The sequence below is a fragment of the Podarcis erhardii genome (genome assembly GCF_964252035.2).
Source record: "Podarcis erhardii genome assembly, chromosome: 1".
Taxonomy (NCBI): domain Eukaryota; kingdom Metazoa; phylum Chordata; class Lepidosauria; order Squamata; family Lacertidae; genus Podarcis; species Podarcis erhardii.
The window spans coordinates 128,259,639-128,274,826 of NC_138497.1; the positions used below are offsets into that span (position 1 = coordinate 128,259,639).

The 15,188-nt window shown below is 44.3% G+C and overlaps 1 protein-coding gene across 2 annotated transcripts in view; it reads left to right on the forward strand.

Annotated features, from left to right (window-relative positions):
- The window catches only part of SPATS2L (spermatogenesis associated serine rich 2 like), a 64,035-nt gene that overhangs the window by 31,832 nt on the left and 17,015 nt on the right, over positions 1-15,188 (forward strand). For both annotated transcript variants that reach the window (XM_081879176.1, XM_081879175.1), the window contains 3 exons: positions 4,589-4,832; positions 10,275-10,475; positions 11,954-12,089. In XM_081879176.1, coding sequence (XP_081735302.1) covers positions 4,589-4,832; positions 10,275-10,475; positions 11,954-12,089 — 581 coding nt within the window. The remainder of the gene's footprint in view (positions 1-4,588; positions 4,833-10,274; positions 10,476-11,953; positions 12,090-15,188) is intronic.

Below are 15,188 nucleotides of genomic sequence, written 5' to 3' on the forward strand. Positions count from 1 at the left end.
CTCTGGCAACTGACCCTTGAATGATAAAAGGACGTTCTCCTTTACATCAAGGGTAATGCATATGTGGGACTCAACTGTAACGATATGCAAGTGATAACAACCAGCTTAGGACCAAGGAAGAGAAGAGATCTTGAAAATCCAAAATTATATCATCTCTCTCTCTCTCTCTCTCTCTCTCTCTCTCTCTCTCTCTCTTTCTTTCTTTAAGCAGCCTTCCCTAATTCAGATCTGGACTGCTGCCCCGAGGAAAGGGTTCTCCCTTTCCCCCCACACTTTTCCTGATGCAAAGAATATAAACACACACACTCCACCTTGCCCTGTTAAGGAAAATATACCGTATTTTTTGCTCTATAAGACTCACTTTTTCCCTCCTAAAAATAAGGGGAAATGTGTGTGCGTCTTATGGAGCGAATGCGGGCTGCGCAGCTATCCCAGAAGCCAGAACAGCAAGAGGGATTGCTGCTTTCACTGCGCAGCGATCCCTCTTGCTCTTCTGCCTTCTGAGATTCATAATATTTTTTTTCTTTTTTTCCTCCTCCAAAAACTAGGTGCGTCTTGTGGTCTGGTGCATCTTATAGAGCAAAAAATACAGTACTTTTGGGTAACACCCTTTCCTGCACTCTGGTCCTCGTTTGAATTGTTTAGCTGCTTCACTTCCCCTTTTACCACCCCCTTCTCTGGGGCAGCCGCCGATAGCCTATAAAATTGCAGTTTGCTTTAGCTTCTTAATAAAATTCCATATCTGGGAAAGCTCTGGTCTTCACTGTGTTGCTCTCTCCTGGATACCTTACATGGACACTGTTCTTGAGTAGCTTCAGGCAGCGGCGGAGGAAGCTGTTCAGGCGCCTGGGGTGGGGCGCCCAGGGCAGGCGAGTCTCCCATAGCGGCGGAGCACACCGCGGGGCCTCTGGAGTCTGCCTGCCTCTTCCCACTCAGCCGCCCTACAGCTGGGGGGAGGCAGCGAGTGGACTATTTGGGCGGCTTGGGCACGCTGCAGGCCCTGTGGTGAGTGCCGCCTGGCATTTTGTCACCCCCCTCAGTGGTGACACCTGGGGCGGCCTGTACCCACTGCACCGCCCCTGGCGTCAGGGCCACAATTAGGAAAAGGTTCTGCAAATGTGTGAGCTACACCCAGAAGGGCTTGTTGTCCGTACAGTGGTACCTCAGGTTACATACGCTTCAGGTTACAGATGCTTCAGGTTACAGACTCCGCTAACCCAGAAATAGTGCTTTAGGTTAAGAACTTTGCTTCAGGGTGAGAACAGAAATTGTGTGGCAGCAGTGGGAGGCCCCATTGGCTAAAGTGGTGCTTCAGGTTAAGAACAGTTTCAGGTGAAGAACGGACCTCCGGAACGAATTAAGTACTTAACCTGAGGTACCACTGTATAAGAGAAGGACTTTACATATATATGTACATCTGCCCAAAGCAATCATGCTAAGAGGCCACAAGGGTGCTGTGCTAAATTGGGTCTTCACCCCCCCCCTCACAACTCTAGACAGTAGTTGACAGCAGTCTAGTAAAACTGCATTTTTCTATACAGTCATACCTCAAGTTGAATGTGCTTTGGGTTGAGCGTGTTTGAGTTGCACTCCACAGCAACCCGGAAGTAACAGAGTGCATTGCTTCTGGGTTTTGCCGCTCAAGCATGCACAGACTCTCAAAATGATGTCACACGCATGCATAGAAGCGGCAAAACACGACCCGCAGACACGCCATCATGTCTTATGTTCCATTCAGGATGCAAATGGGGCTCCGGAACGGATCCCGTTCGCATCCCGAGGTACCACTGTAGTGCTCACGGACTCCTGGAAGGAATCAAAGGTGTGACATCGTGTGCCTCTAATTTATCCCTCTATGGCTACAATACTTACTGATGCTCTCAGAACTATTTGCACAGAGTGTTTCAAGCTGGATGTCAACTTGAGTGTCCTTTTCTAAGATTTCTGATATGGGAAACAAATTGGTATTGAACTCTCAAGTGAATTCTGTTTAGCTCTGTTAAGCAATGGATTCAGCAGGTTCTAGGAAGTGCTCGTCTTTTTTATTGATATGGACATAACTCTGACAGTATGTAGGCACTGAATGTGGTGCACAGAGACAATAGCACTTATTTATCTAATGGTCCCCAATCATAAAAAAAAATAAATTCTGTTCTTCAGAAACAACATTATGCCAGACTCCTGCTAGTGTCAGCTCACAGATATCTTCTGTGAAACAGAAGGAAGAATTAGAGAGAATCTACAAGCAATTACTGCCAGGGCAAACATAATGTATAATTTCCAGCTATGGAAAGCACTTTAAATTACTGTCCTATGAATTATCCTGACTGTGCCAAATGGCAGGTGTTTGGCAGAAAGAAATAAAACCCATCTGAATATAGCATCCAACCGAGTCCAAAATTCAGTTGCTATGGATGTTGATTGCTGCTCCAAAAAGAACAGAGTGTATACTTTTGAAAAAAATATAGGAAACATGGGTTCTACTTCCATCCCACGTGATCTTCAGACGGCACCAAAATAAATATGTGTTCTGGAATTCTTTGGGTGCCAGTATATTTTTTTTTTCTTGCTGTGAATGAGTGTTGTCCTTAAATTCCCTTTTTTATGTATACTTGATTACTTGATACTTATGGGCTACTGTGGTTTAAATGAGCAGACATTTGTGTTCAGAATAGCAACTCAGAAAGAAGCCAGATATTATGGTGTATTGGAGAGAGAGAGAGAGAGAGAGAGAGAGAGAGAGAGAGAGAGTAATCAGAAGAATCTTTATTTGCATCAGCCACTAGCCATAGCAATAAAATAAAATGTACTGAAGATAGAGGTAAAAGATTAACTATACAAAATACATTTTTGAGGTTTACATCAATAATCAAATAATAGATCTTATTCTAATTGCCCGTGCTGAAAACCTTGCAGTTTTTGCTGTAACCTTGATCTGCTAAAAGGAAGGCCATAGTAGCAATGGTTGAGCGACCCGGCGTGGAGAGTAATACAGAACCTCACTCCTCAAACTTATATAAAGAATGCAAGCCAAAAGCACATGAGCCACTGCCTCAATACTGCCATCTCCACAGGGACATAACTGTTTTTCCAGTGATATTTTTTGAAATCAACCCTCAAATACAGTCGAGAGCAGTATATTCAATCTTGTGGAAGTGAAAGCGCGTTTATTTTGGAATTGTCAAATTTTGCAAATATGGTGCCAAAGTGTCAAAATGACTAGGTGGAAAATAATCATACCATGGAAAATTTTTTCCTTATAGTGGCCAAATTATTCTGTCACTCAATATCATATAGGCCAGGCATCCCCAACCTGTGGCCCTCCAGATGTTTTCGTCTACAACTCCCATGATCCATAGCTGTAATGGTTCTAGGGGTTGCTCGTGCGTAAGCCGGTGCAAACACCTGGGTGTATTGCCTGAGTGAACCTTTTCTGTCCGGACAGCCACTCACCCGTGGCTGTCTCAATCGCTGGCAGAATCCGTCAGTGGGCGTTTCTTAAACTTCTTCCAGCAAAGAAGCTCTTTCACGCCTAGTCTCCTCCTACTCTCTCTGCGTGAAAGCCTTCTGCGCAAGGAGGGCGTAGGCAGCAGAGGACCTCTACTCTCCCTGCTGGTCCCCGGCAAGGAGTCCTGGGACCGCCTCGCCGCTTCCCCCATCTGCCCCCCTTCTCCACTGGTGCTACACTGATTCTCTTCCCCAGAAGATGGGCTGCCTCTCCCAATCCCGGGACGCTCTCTGGAATCTCTCTGGATTTTGCTCTCTCCCTCCGGCACTGATGGCAGTTCCCTGACAATAGCTAACAGGAGCAGTAGTCAGGGATGATGGGAATTGTAGTTGAAAACATCTGGAGGGCTGAAGGTTGGGGATGCCTGATATAGGCGCTGTCAGATTAAATTATTTGCTTTCTGAAGCCTGGTGTTAATAACTGTTGTGGTGATAAACCAGAAAAGTAAATCTTTTGGTTGACAATTTTAGTCTAAGCGCTCTTATGACAATCTTGCAATTCTAAGGGTAGTGGAACAGGGGGTTTAAATTTAGACAAAGCCAATAATTAAATGCCCTCCACCAAATCTGTAATTCAACAGAGGGGAGATTAGCCTCCAAGCGCAATGAAGCATTTGGAACACAGGATGAAACAGGAAAAAAATGGCCCTAGGAACTTATATTGGACAACTTCTGTAGATCCAAGATCCAATATACACGTATATATATTTGTCTCTCACGATTTTTGGAGCAAAGACAAGAGAAGCCTTAAAAAAAAACCACAACACAATAAAAGCAAAATATATCAAAATAATAAGCATTAACTTAGGCTCTTGAAGTTGTGAGGATCGTGGGAGAAATCATTGGATTTAACCTAATAAAGTTAATTTAATCTACTTTACAGAGTTCCTTGATCTACTTTTAAGGTGCAAAGACAAAGCTTATGATGTAGTGCATCACAGTTACTCAAATTCTAGTACAATTAGTAAAATTTATGCCATGCTTTGGAAAATGAAAACATTGGGGGTTGTTTTACTTGCAATATGATCTATATTTCATGGCATTGCTATCCTTGAATTATTTCCTCCCCCCCACCCTGCAGAACAGCAAAAGGAAAAGAAGCAACTCTAAGCAGCACTTCCATAGCAGAGATATGAAAGGTAAAGAGGATGGGAGAGAAAAGTTGTCATCTCTGGAATCCCAAGGATTATATGGCTGCCACCTGAATGGCTGTAATAAGGAGATTTCCCCCAGCGAACCTGCCAGTGAAAAATCGAAAGCAGTTCCTCAAGAACCAAAGAGATTTGAAGGCAAGGACAGGGGAGAGGCAAAACCAGAAACCGCAGGTCAGTGCACTGTACGCCAGGTGGCTTCTGCAAGATGTGTAAACAGCTTCCTTTTCAGCCCCCCAGGATGGAAGTCCTCACACCAACAGGAAGGTTTTGTTGAACACATTGTTATATTATTCTGGATGTGAATATAGGTGCATCTCCTCCAGCCATCTCCTTTAAAACTGATCTGTGCTAGAGGCACTGCACAGCACATCCAAACCCCACCTCTGTTCTTTGATCTGTCTTGGGTTCCAACCTGTCTGGAATGCAGACGAGAGCTATCATAATTGCCAGGAGTGATGTGCTGTTTGCAGTGTGTACAAGTGGTACCTTGGTTCTCAAACGCCTTGGTACTCAAACAACTTGGAACCCAAACACTACAAATCTGGAAGTAAGCGTTCCGGTTTGTGAACTTTTTTTGGAAGCCAAACATGCTCCAATTTTACGCTTCCAATTTGAGTGCCACAGTTCCATTTTGAGTGTTACACTGAGGTCTGTGTGGTTTTGCTATTTACCGTATTTTTCGCTCTGTAAGACGCACCAGACCATAAGACGCACCTAGTTTTTGGAGGATAAAACAAGAAAAAAAAAATTCTGAATCCCAGAAGCCAGAACAGCAAGAGGGATCGCTGCGCAGTGAAAGCAGCAATCCCTCTTGCTGTTCTGGCTTCTGGGATAGCTGCGCAGCTTGCATGCGCTCCATAAGACGCACACACATTTCCCCTTACTTTTTAGGAGGGAAAAAGCGAGTCTTATAGAGCAAAAAATACGGTATTTTGCGTTTTTGTTTTTACGACTGTGTGGAACCCAGTTCAGCTACTGATTGATTGATTGTGTGACCTCAGTACATTGTTTATTGCTTTCATTTTATGGATCAATGATCTCTTTAAATAGTAAAATTCATGTTAAATTGCTGTTTTAGGGGTTGTTTTTAAAAGTCTGGAACGGATTAATCCATTTTGCATTACTTTCTATGGGAAAGCATGCCTTGGTTTTGGAACACCTTGGTTTTGGAATGGACTTCCGGAACAGATTAAGTTTGGGAACCAAGATACCACTGTAGATGTGGAGCTTTTCTCCTCCCACATCAGTGTTAACATCAAGAGAGGACATTTCTTCCCTTTGGCAGTACATACCTCTCCTGGGGCTTTTGTAGTATTTTACTCATCCTTGATTCTTAAGGAAAACTTCAAAACTGCTTCCACTTTGGGGCTGACTTACGTCTTTCTACAAGGGATGCAGGTGGCGCTGTGGGTTAAACCACAAAGCCTAGGGCTTGTTGATCAGAAGGTCGGCGGTTCGAATCCCTGTGACGGGGTGAGCTCCTGTTCCTCGGTCCCTGCTCCTGCCAACCTAGCAGTTCAAAAGCACGTCAAAGTGCAAGTAGATAAATAGGTACCGCTCCAGCGGGAAGGTAAACAGTGTTTCCGTGTGCTGCTCTGGTTTGCCAGAAGCAGCTTAGTCATGCTGGCCACATGACCTGGAAGCTGTACGTCAGCTCCATCGGCCAATAAAGCGAGATGAGTGCCGCAACCCCAGAGTCGGTCACGACTGGACCTAATGGTCAGGAGTATGTCTTTCTACACAGACATAAAAGCTGCGTATAACTGGTGGTGTATGTGCAATCCTATGTACCGTTCTGGTTGCCTCAACTCGAAAAAGATACCATGGAGTTGCAAATGGTTCAGAGAAGGGTAACCGAAATGATTTAAGGGGGTTGGGCGACTTCCTTATGAAGAATGGTTGCAGCTTTTGGGGGTAGCACCTGTCCAGTCGACCACTTCCTTAGCAATCAGCCTTGGTCCTTTCCCTGTGCTTTAGGCAAGTGCCCCAACATATTTTACTAATGTGCCACACATAGAATACATTTTAAAACACATTTCAAAGCACCACTTGTGAAACATTCATTTATGCATTCACCCTTCCTTTTATTCAGGCAGAAACATTTTCAAAACAATTGCAAGGCTAACTGGGAGATGAGGAGGTTGCTTGTGGTATCGCAAGCACAATTGCCTGACATGTTTATTGGTTTTAATTTAATCGTATGTTTTATTGGTGTGGTTCTCCCCCCCCCTTTTAATTACATTTTAATCCACTCTTTTGCTAAGGGGAGGTACATAAATGTAATTAATAACAGTAATGATTGCCTTAAATTAAAAAAAGAAAGAGAAATCAGACTCCTGCCTTGTGAACTTGCAGAACATTTTTCTGTGTTACAGCTAAACCCTACATAATAAAATCCTAGCTGAATGCAGCAAGGAAGCTTTCAAAGCGGTTTCATGATATACCGTATTTTTCGCTCTATAAGATGCACTTTTCTCCTCCTAAAAAGTAAGGGGAAATGTGTGTGCGTCTTATGGAGCGAATGCAGGCGGGAGGCTCTGCTCAGCGCTCCCTTTAAAGAGCTGCGTGGAGCGTGTGTGTGTAGCTCTTGGGGGCTTTTCCCCAGGAGGGAGAAGGGCTGCCCTTCTCCCTCCTTGGGGAAAAGCCCCCAAGAGTCGCACACACACTCCGCTCGCCCTTTAAAGGGAGCGCGGCTCTTGGGGGAGCCTTAGCCGTGCGCAGCCTCTCCCGGGCTGGGGGATGAAGGCTCCCCCTGTACGCGGCTATCCCATAAGCCAGGACAGCCAGCGGGATCGCTGTGCTGCGATCCCGCTAGCTGTCCTTGCTTCTGAGATTCAGAATTTTTTTTTTTCTTGTTTTCCTCTTCGAAAAAACTAGGTGCGTCTTATGGTCTGGTGCCTCATAGAGCGAAAAATACGGGTATCTGTTTTGAGAGCTAATGAAGGAATTCTGTACAGTTAGAATAGCTTAGATTTTGACTACCTTTGACATCTTGCGGGTGGGCACATCTTTATATAGAAAAGCCACATAGAGATATGTGGTGGACATTGTCTAGAAGTGCCTGAAGTTTTTCCGAAATCACCTTTTGTTGTAGAGTGGTGGTTGTAGTGTTTCTCGCAAAAGGCAATTGACAATTTCCCCAACTCCTAGCTGACCTTTCAAGGTAGCTTTTTAATAAGAAAGGGATTCTAGCTTCAGGGTGAGCTCCCCCACCCCCTCTTTAGGGGGTTTGAAAATATCGAGATAAAACAGCAAGTCCTTGGAAAGTGGCAGTTTGGGATTCAGAGTAGACTCTTTGAGCTCATCCCACTATCAGCAGACCTGATAAAACACTCAGCCCTTAATACAGTGACTGAAGAGCTACATCTCAGATAGTGTTTCAGCTCTGTGTGAAAGAGATTCTAAAGGGTACTGTTCTGGTGCTTGAGACACCAGCAATTGATTTCTCATTAAGATGTTTGTAACACTGGCAGTACCTCTGGTGCCCTTGAGTTTTAAGTTTTGTTAGCAAGCACAGTTTTCCATGTGCCACAAGGTTTGCTGAGAAGCCTTTACAACAAAACAAAAAACAATAAAGGCAAAATATATCAAAATAATAAAGCATTAACTTAGGCTCTTGAAGTTGTGAGGATGGTGGGAGAAATCGTTGGATTTAACCTAATAAAGTTAATTTGATCTACCTTACAGGGTTCCTCAATCTACTTTTCAAGGTGGTTAGTTTATTTCATGTATTTATTAAAACATACCCCACTCCTCCTCATTCCTAAAGCACGACTCGGAACAGCTTAGTAAAATTTAAAATTGCAATTTCATTTTTAATATATATATAAAACAAACATTACAACAAGGTAAAGTACGTGGAGCACTTTGAACATTTGAAAGCACATTCTAAATGCCAAGAATTAAACAAATGGAAACTACACAATGTGTCAGGGAGGGATTTAGGCTGCATCCACACAACAGTTTATTCTGTTTTCCCAGTGTTTTTCTAACACTTAACTTATGCATTATGTTTGAATGCTCTTCCAATATAGCAGACTATTGCTGAAGTTTAGCAACCCTTTTCCTTGCAAACTGAAAAGTTCTGTTTGCAAATAACATGGAAATGATCACTAAACATGCACTATATTTCCAGAAGTGCCTTGTATATCATATGAAAGCTCAATGTGAACAGTAAGAGGGAAACTAACAGGGAAATGTCGTGAAAACAAGAAAAACTACCTTGGAAACCTTAGACATCCCTGCTGTCGAAAAATGGCCTCTCCCTGTATCTGGTTCTAATGAATCTTGGTGCATCTATCATGCCAACAGGCCACCTCCATTCAGCATCATTGGCTGACGTAGGGAGATGTTTGAAAGCTCATGGTGATAGTCTGTCATGATGCGATACATCTCACTAGAACAGGGATTGCCAAACTTCTTGGGATTTTGAGAGAGTGCTGGAGATGTCATGCACAAAATAAGTGCTGGGGTGTGTGTGGCGCCACATAATATGGGTGCAATGGGGAGAGTGGCATAACACAAAATTGGATAAGCTGCAATGCCTGGCAACCCTATGCTCATCATGGGAAGTCAGCTATGTCCTGCTGGTCCTGACTGTGGAGCTCACACCTCAGTTTAAGGGACGCGGGTGGCGCTATGGGTTAAACCACAGAACCTAGGACTTGCTGATCAGAAGGTTGGCGGTTCGAATCCCCACGACGGGGTGAGCTCCCATTGCTCGGTCCCAGCTCCTGCCAACCTGGCAGTTAGAAAGCACGTCAAAGTGCAAGTAGATAAATAGGTACCACTCCGGCGGGAAGGGAAACGGCGTTTCCGTGTGCTGCTCTGGTTCGCCAGAAGTGGCTTAGTCATACTGGCCACATGACCCGGAAGCTGCACGCAGGCTCCCTCGGCCAATAAAGCGAGATGAGCGCCGCAACCCCTGAGTCAGTCACAACTGGACCTAATGGTCAGGGGGCCCTTTACCTTACCTCGGTTTAAGAACGTTTCAGTTTACAAACTCTGCAAAACCGGAAATAGTGTCCCGGTTTGAGGACTTTACCTCGGTCTAAGAACGGAATCCGAACGGTGGAAGGGCAGCGGTTGTGGGAGGCCTCATTAGGGAAAGCGAGCCTCCGTTTAAGAACAGTTTTGGTTTAAGAACAGACTTCCGGAATGGATTAAGTTCGTAAACCAAGATACCACTGTACACACACACTGTTGCTGTCTAATAGCAGAGAGGGAAAACATACAAGGTGATCACACCACAGTACCTCTGATTTCACAGAAATTACTTAGAACCTGCACCATTTGCCCCATAACTTGCTTCTAGGGGGGCTAGAGACTTACTTACTTTGAACAAAAGCTCAAACCCTGAGGCACCTGCCCAGTAAAAGTCTTTATGGGCATCATGCGGCCCTGGGGGTGCTGGGTTGGTGACCCCAGCACCAGAAGTTGTAAGAGAGTATGGGGAAAGTAAGCAGAAGGATGACATTTCTAATCATCGACCTTTTATAATTCCTCTCCTTTAGAATTTTTTCCCCATGAGAAAGAGCCTCTGATTTCTCACATGAACCGATACAAGAAACTCCGTCATTGATCTTCCAACTTGTTGTTTTTGGCTTTTTGCAGACCAAAAGGCAGACCAAAAAACCATACCTATAGAAGCTGGCCGAAAATATGTAAATAGCGCACAGCTGCCTGATCCTTTCCAGTCCTCCCACCCATCTCAGTGCAGTGTTGGTAGGCCGAAGGCAAAGACATCCGTGGTTAAGCCGTCTGTCCCCACAGCCCATCTTGAAATAAAACCAGAGGATTCAGTCAAGAAAAGAGGTACAAGAGAATTGTTTGCTCTGAAGTGCAACCCAGTGCATTTTTTTTCTTACTTCCAAAGCTTTTATTAACCTTACCAAAAATTCTGTGTAGCCATTTAGTAATCTTTAAAAGAAGCATCGTATGTCAATGCTGTTTTTGTCTTCTCTGTAAAGTAGGAAGGGGAACCTGTGACCCTCCAGATGTGGTTAGAGTACATCTCAAAACATCCTGATCACTGGCCATGCTGACATGCACTCCAACATGCCCCAGGGTAAAACCGGGACGCATGTCATTTGGGGCTGTGTTCCTGCGCAGAGGTGTAGCACTGGGAGGCTGCCAGGACAATCACTCTGGGCACATTTGGGGGGGGGCACTGCTAACGGCGCCCTCCCCAAGTCAGCCCTGCTCCGCTTTGCAAGACTGGAATCTGATCAGACCGCAGCCTTGCAAAGCAGCGCAGGACCCTGTGTCACTTTCCAAGGCTGGGACCATTCCAGCCTTGCAAAGTGGCTCAGGGATGCTGTTGCTCAAGTGGCGACAAGGGCTGGTCTGGTGTGCAGCGGGCTTCATTCACCCTCCTGACACATGTGCTCCCTGGGCGCCATGACAACATGCTCCGCCGCTGCTCCTGCGGGAGCACATGCATCTTTCAGGGCTGTGAGCTCATGGGAGCCAGGTGACTTGCAGAAGAGCACAACCCCCCAAACGGGATGTTCCACTTAAATCGGGACAGTTGAGGGTACTGACTGGGCGTAGTGAGATTTGGGATCCAGCGATACCTAGAGAGCCACAAGTTCCCCGGACCTGCCTTAAGGCAGCCCAAGTGTCCTCGGTGATTAACTCATTCTAACTTCATTCCGCCTCTTTATCCATTTTCACGGCTCAGACAAAAATGTATGTAACGAACTGTGTTTTGCATCATCACTCTGGTATTTCATGGAACGTATCAAGTGCAAATAAACGGTGAGATGCAAGCAAGGTTTGTTCTTTGCTTACTGCTCATGGTTGTTTGGAGTGGTAGGGGAACCCATGAGTCCATGTTCTGATGTAATATTAGGCCAAACCATGGTTTCGCTTGCAGCAGCTCAGCGGGAGATGAGAAGGGTCAAATCACCTGTGATTTCAGTAGCATGCTGGTGCACACATACGAAACTATAGTTTCGTTTGGCTGTGGTTTAAAGTGATGTGATAATCAGGCCAGTATGGCATAATATGAGGGTGAGAGAGAGTTCCCTATCTCTGCCTTCTTCTACCCTCCTCCACAAGTTGCAGGATTACTGTGTGCGGCAGGGAAGCCCTGTCTATTTCATAATGGAATTGCCATTTTGCAAATGACGGTTTCTTTACAAGCGGGTGTCGTCCTGCTTGCACAAAGCGCTTGTTGGCGCTACATCGAATTGCAGCCCAACACATCTGGTGCTGCTTAGTGCAATTTTTCTCACTTCCAGATTAAATTTGACAGCAGAAGGATAGCTGACGTTTGTTTGCTGTTACAGGTCCGAACATTGAAAAATCTGTAAAAGATCTTCAGCGATGCACTGTTTCGCTGACAAGATACCGCATGATGATTAAAGAGGAGGTGGATAATTCTGTGAAGAAGATTAAAGCAGCCTTTGCAGAACTACATAGCTGGTAAGTATGTGAGGGACAAGGAACTCAGGTGAGATCTTTCAGAAGTCCATTCCGTTAGAGGACCATTCCAGTCTCACTGGACTTACTCCACAAAGAAAATAAGAGCACTTGAGACCTTGGCACATTTTATGTTCTTTGGTTGCTGGTCTCAGAGGTAAGAATTGCAAGGACCTATTAACCAAGATTTTACCCAAGCAGGTGAATGCAGCTCAGTTATTTTTCATGCCACATTGGGGGAAAGGCAGCTCTGTCAATATAACTTTTGTTCTTGTTCTTTCTGAAATGTTTTCCTATACCACAGCAACAACAAAACAAATTTGGGATCCCATCCAAACCTGTACCAAAGTTTTGCAACATAGCAAAATCTTGGCGCAGATTTGGAGTTGGCCCCAGATTATGGGGTTCATAGTTAATGAAGCCGTGAAAAGCATTTGGGGAGATAAACCACATATGGGGGGTGGGGAGACGATTCTGCCCTCTTTTCCCCTTTTGCTGCCAAAATCAGATCGCACCCATTCTTTCTATGTAACTAGGACAGTTCTGTTTTATAAACATGTAACTTCTACATTCCTGTCTAACCTGATGTACAAATAATTTTTCTTCAGAACCTTACCCCTTGCCATTGTGAAGGGGCAAAACTAGTCTTTATTTCACCCGGGTCAAAGACCCAGTTTGGCACCTTTACCCACCCACCCACATTTGCATACAAACAGACACAGGCTGGGAGCCTCATTGGCACCCCAATGGAGGTGTCAGCCAGAGCAAAAAACCTGGCTAGCCACCCACCCCACGTAGCTACAGTACTGCATTGTGGGTGGTGGGCCAATTTCATCACTAGAATAAAAGGGATTGTAATTAATAATTTCTTGCTTGCATTTCACCCAACAAGTCACAGGGTGGGTAATACTATCCCAAGTTTCACAAGTATTTTTTTTTTTTTTAATAAATATTTATTAAGGTTTTTAAATATAAATGCACACATAATAAACAATCTTACTTCTTTCACAACAGTTTCATCACTTCTTTGGGCTCCCTCACGTCTCCCGCTCCCATTTACATCGTTAAAAAAATTTTTTCCAAACAAATTATCAACTTGTTTACAATCTCATGTCCACTCACACATATAATCTAGCGCTTCTTCCAAAAAATTTTATATTTTCTTTAGTCTCACTTATCATCAAATTTAAATCTAGTTTAGTGGTGACCAGTTTTTTATAATCTAGCATCCTTCTTAACATTCAACCAAATTACAATGTTTTTGTAGATACGTCTTGAATTTCTCCCAGTCTTCCTCCAACTTCTCTTCTCCCAGATCACGGATTCTGCCGGTCATCTCGGCCAGTTGCATATAGTCCATCAGCTGCATCTGCCACTCTTCCAGTGTGGGTAGATCTTGAGTTTTCCAGTTTTTTGCGATGAGAATCCTTGCTGCCGTTGTTGCATACATGAAAAATGTTCGATCCTTCTTTAACACCTTCTGGCCGACAATGCCCAGAAGAAAGGCCTCTGGTTTCTTTGTGAAGGTATACTTAAATACCTTTTTCAGCTCATTATATATCATTTCCCAGAAGACCTTCACCTTAGGGCATGTCCACCAGAGGTGAAAGAATGTTCCTTCATTTTCTTTACATTTCCAACATTTATTATCAGACGAATGGTATATTTTGGCAAGTTTAACTGGGGTCATGTACCATCTATATATCATTTTCATAACATTTTCCTTCAGAGCATTACATGCGGTGAAGTTCAGCCCAGTGGTCCACAACCTTTCCCAGTCCTCAAACATAATGTTATGCCCAATGTCCTGTGCCCATTTTATCATAGCCGATTTAACCATTTCGTCTTGTGTATTCCACTTTAGCAGCAAGTTATACATTCTAGATAATACCTTGGTCTTTGGTTCTAACAATTCTGTTTCTAACTTCGATTTCTCCACCTGGAACCCTAACTTTTTGTCATTTTTAAAAACTTCTTTAATCTGAGCATAATGTAACCAGTCTCGCACCTTATCCTTCATTTTCTCCAAACTCTGCAATTTCCAATTGTCTCCATCTTTTTCTAATATTTCCCAATATTTTGGCCATTTGGCCTCCATATTGAGTCTTTTTCGGGCCTTAGCTTCCAGAGGTGAAAGCCACCTTGGAGTTTTATTTTCCAATAAGTCTAAGTTTCACAAGTATTTTGAGGCTGAAACTACACCTGGCACACATGCTTGCCTAATCTGAAGAGTACATGACTTTTAATTTATTTTATCTGTATTTCAACTTGCTCAATTGCTTTCAGATTTATTTATTTTTGTATAAAACAACTAGCAAATGAGGATAATGATGATGATGCTTCTCTTGAGAGAGATCAAGAGCAGTTGGAGGAGGGGCTGCAGGTTTTTTTAGCAAAGCTGTACGTACAGAGAATGGGAGCTGCTGAACCCTTTCTCACCAGCCATTTTTACAAGGTTGCAGACGCCCGCAGCTGCTTTTGATTATAGAAATGTTCCAGGCGAAGAAACACACACACACAACGGCCTGCTATCTAGTTTCATCTTTAGCAGCAGAGGGCACAAGGCCAACGATAGCAGCTCCAACAGGAAGTCTTCTATCTATGCCTGACTTTCTAATTCTCACCATGCTTCTGATAGGACGACACTGATTCTGAATGAGCAGATTCCCACTGCTGCCTCCCTCCTCTTCCCTGCTCCATGTAGTAACCTAATCAACAAACGATGATCTTCCTGTCCTTTTAGCATACAGTACATGTGTAGAACAGTTGGGTGGCATGTACTGCAGTAATAAAACAGAAGATAAAGGTAAAGGGACCCCTGACCATTAGGTCCAGTCGTGACCGACTCTGGGGTTGCAGCGCTCATCTCGCTCTATAGGCCAAGGGAGCCAGCGTTTGTCCTCAGACAGCTTCCGGGTCATGTGGCCAGCATGACTAAGCCACTTCTGGCGAACCAGAGCAGTGCACGGAAACACCGTTTACCTTCCCTCTGGAGTGGTACCTATTTATCTACTTGCACTTTGCTTTTGAACTGCTAGGTTGGCAGGAGCAGGGACCGAGCAACGGGAGCTCACCCCGTCGCGGGGATTCGAACCGCCGACC